General features: G+C 44.5%; 1 protein-coding gene across 3 annotated transcripts in view; it reads left to right on the forward strand.

The window, feature by feature from the left end:
• LOC103912246 (E3 ubiquitin/ISG15 ligase TRIM25-like) overlaps positions 1–6058 on the forward strand; it is a 7051-nt gene extending 993 nt beyond the window's left edge. The window contains exons 2-9 of one of the 3 annotated variants that reach the window (XM_009318490.1): positions 1343–1438; positions 2015–2248; positions 2365–2387; positions 3570–3706; positions 4170–4200; positions 4428–4459; positions 5278–5316; positions 5622–6058. In XM_009318490.1, coding sequence (XP_009316765.1) covers positions 1343–1438; positions 2015–2248; positions 2365–2387; positions 3570–3706; positions 4170–4200; positions 4428–4459; positions 5278–5316; positions 5622–5704 — 675 coding nt within the window. In that variant the 3' untranslated portion in view covers positions 5705–6058. Of the gene's footprint in view, positions 1–1342; positions 1439–2014; positions 2249–2364; positions 2388–3569; positions 3707–4169; positions 4201–4427; positions 4460–5224; positions 5317–5621 lie in introns of all 3 variants that reach the window. The other 2 variants (XM_009318489.1, XM_009318491.1) reach the window with 2 other exon arrangements.
• Positions 6059–7531: the final 1473 nt, after the last annotated feature.

Genomic DNA, 7531 nt, shown 5'->3' on the forward strand with positions numbered 1-7531 from the left:
GGGCGAGCGAGGGGCAGGCGCAGGGCTCTGCTGTCCCGCAACGCTGAAGTGCACGCCCATCGTGTGCGGCCCCAGGCAACTGCAAACTGCCACTCACCAGGGTGTTCCTGGCTGGGATTAAGAAGTATTCCTGCAGGGATTAAGGAGTCTCTTCCTCCACAGAGCCTCGGGGACCTCACCACTGCTGAACTTTGGGTTGGGAAACAGGTTTTCCCACTCGAGGCCCTTCCCTCTGGCTCCCTCCTTCTGCCCTAAGTTTTGCGGAGCCAGCGTCCCAGCGGGCACAGAGACATGGGGCCTCGATGTCCCTGCCTCTGAGGCCAGCCGTTGTCCTCGAAACGCTCCAAAATCAGCTGAGACTGAGGGGATAAAATGTATTTGCTCATTCACTGCCTTGCGTTTGAAATTTCTGGGCTCAATTTAGAGCCCAAGCAAAACACCCCGCAGCAACCCAGTGCGCAGGCAGGAAACGTCTGGCTCGCTCTGGACCTCAGGACAGGTCACAGCCTCCTTGGGTATTAGCAGGAAGCATCCTTTGCAGTTATATGTATTGCAAACTAACTTTCTCCCCCAAGTTACATACAAAAAATTCAGGGCTGCCAAACAGAAGTGGGCTGTGTAGGATAAGTAGCCATTTCCTTCACCCCTGGAGCTGGTAAAGAAAGGGGAGTATGGCAGCTGTGTCTGTCGCAGCCATTCATGGGTGCTCGAGGTGTGAAAACACTGCTGGAGGCTGCCAGGAGCAACCAGAACCATTCAGATGCTGTCTAATCCCTGAAGAACGAGGTTTAATGTCCCCTCTGAAATGTGTTATTGTGCAGTATAACAGCACTCGATGATCGTGGTATCCGTTAAAATGAACAGCTGGGTGAGTAAGTACCGCTGTTTTGCTGATCTTCAGAAAAGATGGTTGCTTATTACCTTATCCTCAGATCCCACAGCTGCTGACAGATGTGAAAACTAAGGATTTGGATCACATTAGGCACATGTGAAGATTCTGGCAGGAACAGAGCTTTAACGGATAAAGTGAGATTTATTCATTTAAAGTGAAATTTACTTATTCAAAGGGAAAGTTGTTTATTAACCTACCACATACAAAGTTACACATATATAAAAATTAAACATTGATTTGAAAGATTTCGACATCATATCAGTTTTCCCATTATGCACTATCTTTATGAGGACGCAAATGAATGCAGTTTATTATAGGGCTTACTGGTGAAAGCAGGCAGGTGGAAGGCGCCCGTGCCATTTCACCAGCTCCAGAAACTGCCAGTCTGGTTTAAAGCTACCTGTGCTGCTTCCCTGCTATGAAGTTCAATGTTGTCTTTCCTTCTGCTAGCGTGAACTCTCGAACATTGTGAGGTGGCTGCAGGAACGTAAAAGTGCTTTAGCGACCGCCCTAGAAGAGCTTCACAAAAGCGAGAATCAGCTCAAGGTTGGTACCCAGATTGTCGCTAATTCAGAGCATCTTCCCTCCACAATTTCTAGGAAATAAGTGATGGAAACTATACCGTTAGGAGCAGATGAATAGAAAGAGTTATAGTCCAAAGCAGGGAAAACACTGGTGTAAGAAACTGCCAGAACCAAGCTGTCTCACAGCCTCCCAGCATAGCTCCGCAGGAGGAACCAGCTGGGAGACTCCACCATTTATTGTGGTTGCACGGACCAGGTTGCAGGACTGGCAGACCACAGATTGTACATATCATTATATATTTTTAATGTTTTCTATCTGTTAAATAAAAGAAAAACAATTTGAGTATACAAGTGGGCTTTTCAGTGTGTACTGATACAGTTCTCACATTGCTAGCTGAATTTTAGCTGATTTTGTTACTATAGCACAATAATTTTCATAACCCTCTGTTTAATCAGATATTCTAAGTGAATGCATACTGCCTGCTTCCTTCTAAACCCAGTGCAAAGGATAGATACAATCCTAATTAATAAACAGAGACACTAAGCTGAAGTGTTGGGTTCCTGAGCCAGTGCACCATTTTCTTATCTGTTCATTTAGACCAACACGAAAACAGTGACTTCTCAGCTGCAAAAGCTGTTTGAAGAGATGAAGACAGACATGATTCAGAAAGAGAAGAAGATCCTGAGTGACATTCAATCCAATGAGAAAAAACAACTGGCAGACATTAACAAAGTGAAGAAGGAAATGGAACAGAGGAGAGATGAGGCTGCACAGCATCTTCAGTCTTTGCAGAAGATGAGAGAGCAAACAGATATTTTCATCTTCTGCAAAGTAAGCAGTGGTATTCTGCTTTTCTTCATCAATATGCCTATTTCTCAGCCAGCTGCCCTTTCTGGAAATCACACTAACAATTTTTTTTCCTTTTTTTTTGCCAATCCTATTTGTAGGAATTTAAACTGGCCGTGGGCAGGTACGTTCCACCTGAAAACACTTGTTTTCTTCTTTGAAAAAATATGGTGTTGATAACTGGGATCAAACCCCACTGCCTGTGCCCCTCTGTCCTGGCACCCTATGCTGCAAAGCTGCTCCCTATTCCAGCCAAGCCAGAGGGCACCATGTCCACACAATTAACGAGGATGGAGAGATATCTGGCTGCCGTTCCAGTGGTCCCTTTAAGTTTCAGTTTCCTTGGCAGCTACATGGTTGCTGGATTCTGATGAAAACCACTGGCTTTTATTACCAGAAAACGTTTTTATTGGAGATGAAGCCCATAGGGTTCAGTTTACAGCAACACTCTCTTGGCTGTGTATTGGTGACACTCCTGCACGTAGGTCACAATGAACAGCCTTTGGCTGCAGAGGTAACTGGCTCATTTCCCACTGATTTTTGCTTCTGCTTGTGGACAAGCTTAATAGCTAGACAGATTTATTATCCCTTCTCTCACAAGTGATACATTTAATTTATAACTTATCACTTCCTAACTGATGCCTGGGTGTCAGCTGTAATTCAATGGTGCAAAACCACACCAACAGTAAGTTACAGATCCACAAGAGATCTTGCTGCAACACTAAACTCCCCAGCCGCATGAAGGGCTAGCTCAAACATCTAGCTGGATTTTAAGATGTCATCTCTGTAACTTGTACAAATTAAAGCTGAGTTTGAACTTGGATTGTAAGGATAACTTTGAATCACCGTGTACCTAGGGGCTATACTGGCAGCAGCACAGTCCATTACTCACAGCTGTGCTGCAAGTCAAAATCTAGCCTGTGGGATCAAAGTCATTTTCCAGAAGCCTGGACACCATTTAATATGTTTGGCATTTTCTTTCTATCACAACGGCGGTTGTGCTAGAACAGTAAGAGCCTGCCTGCAGCAGGTCAAAGCACTATTTGCACAAGGGTATTAGCAAAACGCCTCCCCCTTTCTCATTTTCAGCATTTGAAAGTTGCCATCTAGGTTTGGTAAGCGAAAGGCATTGCCAAGTAAATAACAATATATAACAATTGCAACTCACTTAACCTTATCAGAGGTTACCTGATACTTCATGTTGCCAAAGCACCCTCCTCTTTGTAGAGTCCTTCCTAACGAAGGAGGTTGTTAACTTTCTAATGCTAAATGGTTTTCCTTGGTGAAATGACTGCCTGCATCCTAGGATTGCGAGTCAGAATTTCAGCAGCAGGAGCATGGACGTGGTGGTAGTGCAGGTGGATCAGGCCAGGATCGACCGCTGCCGACGCCTGATGTGGGACTTCATGAGTCAGCAGGACTCGCTGCTGCAAGGCGTGCACAGTGAGTGATCTGCCCCGACCCGCCAGCCACGCACCGCTGACCCCGAGCAGAAAACAGCAAGCCGTGGGGTTCAGTGAGCCAGGCTGACGGCTGCCGAACGCTGGCTCCTTTATATGGGGGGTGTGCATGGCCTTGAGGGGCTGATGATTCGGATGGGATCTTGGCGGTGTTGGAGAGGGGAGGGCAAAGGGGGCAGAAAGACTGTTTCTGTGTATAACAAGGAAAAGGTCTGCCCCTAACCAGCATAAGGCCAGCTCCTCCTCTGTCTGATATGGTTTCCTGCTCCCACCTACCTCCCGAGTCTTTAGGTGCTCAATCATGCTTTTGAGAAACGTCTTCTTCGTTTGCCCACCCCCATCCCCACCTAGTTTATCCCCGACCATGAGATCCAGGGGCACAGTACCACGTACCAAACTTGAATGCATTGCCAGCTTTGTAAAACATTCTTCTCCATCTTTCTTAGGTGAACTCACCAACCAAATTAAGTGGAACAGGTAAATCCTTTTCTTTACTTACAAAATGTTCCCTGCAAATTTCTCCAACAGTTGTTCATTTAAGGACTGTGTGTCCTGTGCTCCTCTGCTTCAGCCAAGCAGAGTCTACAAGGCTGTCCTTCATCTCAAAAGAGGGGGTCAGATCTATTCAAGTCTCTTATTTCGTTATTAACAAGATGTGATTTGTGTTTTATGAGGCACTAACATTCAACACTGTTTCTTTACAGTGGGGCTTCAGATACCGGTACCTCTTCAAACGGTAAGTGTTCAAAAATAGTAGTTACTCCTCAGGACTCTGGCCTGGGGCTGTGAGTCTTGCAGAGAAAATCCCTCACCTAAAAATGTGAGCAGCATTTTGTTGCATGCATCTCCTCTCCTTGCCAGAGGTGAGACCAGTAGGAGAGCAGCCTCAGGGCACAGTTCTCAAAATCTGCAGTGGGCAGAAATCTCTGGGAACTCACCAGAGAAATCAGTCATCTTCAGCCTGAGGGTTTGCTTCAGTACTCAGTAAAAGCCTGAGCCTGCTCCGAGGAAAGACCGTGGAGGGGTTCCCACCAGCTGAGCAGGAGCTGGAGCAAACCCAGTGCCTGAAAGGATTCCCAGACAAATCCAAATGCTGCAGGAGATCTTAAATCTGTAAACCGTATTTCTCTTCAGATAGCACTAGTCCAGTGCTCAAAGAGATTTCTGCTGGGTACAGTGGTGCATCTTTTCTGCAAGCTTTTCTGAAGAAAACTTATTTAGAAGTTATTTGAAAGATTTTTTATATTTTTTAATTGCTGCAACTAAAGGTCAGTTTGCAAACAAGTTTTTCTTAATTCATAAATTCAAAATAAAATCCTACCTTCTTCACCACTTTTTAATTTTTGGAGGGGAACAATACTCTCTTCTGACAAGCATTTCTTAGGGAAAGGTTAATGGTAAAATTTTACTTCAGAAAGGATGTGTTTGAGAACAGCTGTTCAGTGGGGGGCTTGAAGACAATGTAGTCTTGCCCTAAATGCAAACATATTTGTTTTACCAGACACATTTGAAAAACCAGAAAAAAATGTTTTCTTTTTCCAATAATTCATGTAGCTGATAATGGATGGAGAGCACAAGAGGCATGCGATGCAGGTAAGCGATTAAATGGAGTTTTAATTACGCAATGCAGCTTAACAATACAGTTGCTTTCATTTAACATAATGCCAGCCTCAAATCTAGAGGTATATTTTTAAATCGCTGTACATGGCCATTTATGTGTCTTGTGAGCTCAGTCTTCTACAGACATATTAATGTCTGTGTTCTATACAGAACCAGACAGTTACTCAAAACAGGGGAGGGAGAAGAAACATTTTTTCTGAGGCAATGCAAAGCTGTACTTGGAAGCACCTTGTCAAATGTTATTAGCATAGCAATAAAATATTACTTTATTATTACAGTAAGTGAAGCTTTTCCATCTTGTGTATTCCTACAGCACAAAAGCCATGGGAAGGGTCAGCGAACTTCAAAATGGCAGATGTGAACAACGTGTTTCGTCCACATATTCCCAGAAGTAGGGGAGACATGAAAAAAAGAAGTCAGAACTGAGATGGAAAGAAAAAGTTAAATATTGTCAAAAATGTCCTCTAATAATGAGGACTTGCTAAGTGTCTACCTCCCCTGCATACCTGCTATTAAAAGCAATTCTGTAGCATATGCAAATTTAGAAAAGAAGTGCTAAGAATTAACACGAACATAAGAAAATCTCCAGCTGCTGCTGGCTTCCAAACTGTGGACTATATCCTCTCATGGTACTAATGATACTTGTGTACTATTAATTGCAGTGACTGTGTTGTCATTATGTGGTTGGATAACGAAATAAATGACTATAGATACAGATAAGCAAGGCTGGCTGATTTCATACCATCAACAGGAATTGATTATTGAGAGCATTGTTTGTGGATGGCTGCAGTAGAAAGCTGTTCAGGACCATGCCACAGATTTGGATTATCACATTTAACACAAGTGATCTTTGTAGCAAAGAATTAATTATCTTGTATGAAACCAGCTTAGTCAGCCCCTAAGCCACATTTTAACACTTCTCCTACGGAGTGCTCAAAGAGCCGTGCAAAATACCACGGTCAGCAGCGTACGAAGATGCTTCACTGGCCACATCTCCATGTGTACAGATGTTCTCTTCTGATCAAGCACGTGCTGTGCTTTCCAGATGTAGCCATTATTGCACATGTCAACTCCACAAAGGGATTTCACAGACATTGCCAGGCAGATAGGCTCACTCTTTGTTGCTGTGGGCTGCTCTGTGCCTAGCTGTGGTTCAGATCCAACACGTACGTTCACAACCTGCGTGTTTCTTCTCCACGATAAAAATATTCTACTGCAAACCAGGGTTGCCAGCATAAACATTTTTTAAGAAATAAAGGCTAAAGTTCTGGGTGCTTCTATATAAATTAGGATTCATGGCTACAACTCTATTCTGTCATTTGTGATAATCAACATATACCTAACTGCAGGGATTAAAACCAATAAACTTGGGAAAATCCATCTCAGATATAGAGTAACGTCTCCCTTCGTGGTTTAAATGGACTTGCCAAGCTGTAATGGATCCGCAGCCCTTGCTCTGCTGCACACATCAATTGTCAGCATAACAGAAAGTGCATGGCCAAATTTTGGGAGCTCAGCAGTAGCTCAAGGTGACTTTGCAAATATTCCCTACTGCTCGAAGCCAGCAAGACACAAAGGACAGCTGCTCTCAGCCACTCAAATAAGGCAAAAGAAATGAGCCTGTCCTTCGGCACTTTTATTACCTGGGTGTCTCTCTGGCTGCCAGGTAGCTACTGCTTTCACCCCAGCTGAAGAAGCCGTGTGCAGCCAATGCTGTTCAGTGCTGCTGCTGCAGACAGCAAGTTACTGCACTGCTGCAAATCACTACAGAGAGCGAGAGATTTATTCAAGCACGTTATTTTAAGTAACTCCCTCTCCCCCCATCTCACAGCACATCCCACGTTGACTACACTTGGGAAATGTCAGCACCTCTGTAGCCCCTTCTGAAATATCAGTTTAGCATAACACGGGTCACAGCGAAACCCGTGTTAAAAATGTGTATTCCCATTCCTCCAGCCACAGGCTGCCGTGGGAGAACTGGAGCACGGCTCTCCCCCTCGCCAGCAGAGGGAAAGGGCAGCTGGTAGCAGGGTGCTGAGCAATTCCTGCACTCCCAGGCAGCGGCCCTCACCAGCATGTTTCTGGATATATGGCTACCCTCTTGCCTGCAAGCAATTCTCATTTTTTTAACACAATTTCTGACAGTCTTGGAGAAGATATGGTGATATTTTCTTTCTCCAGGGAGAAT

This window comes from Pygoscelis adeliae, unplaced genomic scaffold, assembly GCF_000699105.1.
Source record: "Pygoscelis adeliae isolate BGI_AS28 unplaced genomic scaffold, ASM69910v1 Scaffold42, whole genome shotgun sequence".
In the NCBI taxonomy this organism is placed as follows: domain Eukaryota; kingdom Metazoa; phylum Chordata; class Aves; order Sphenisciformes; family Spheniscidae; genus Pygoscelis; species Pygoscelis adeliae.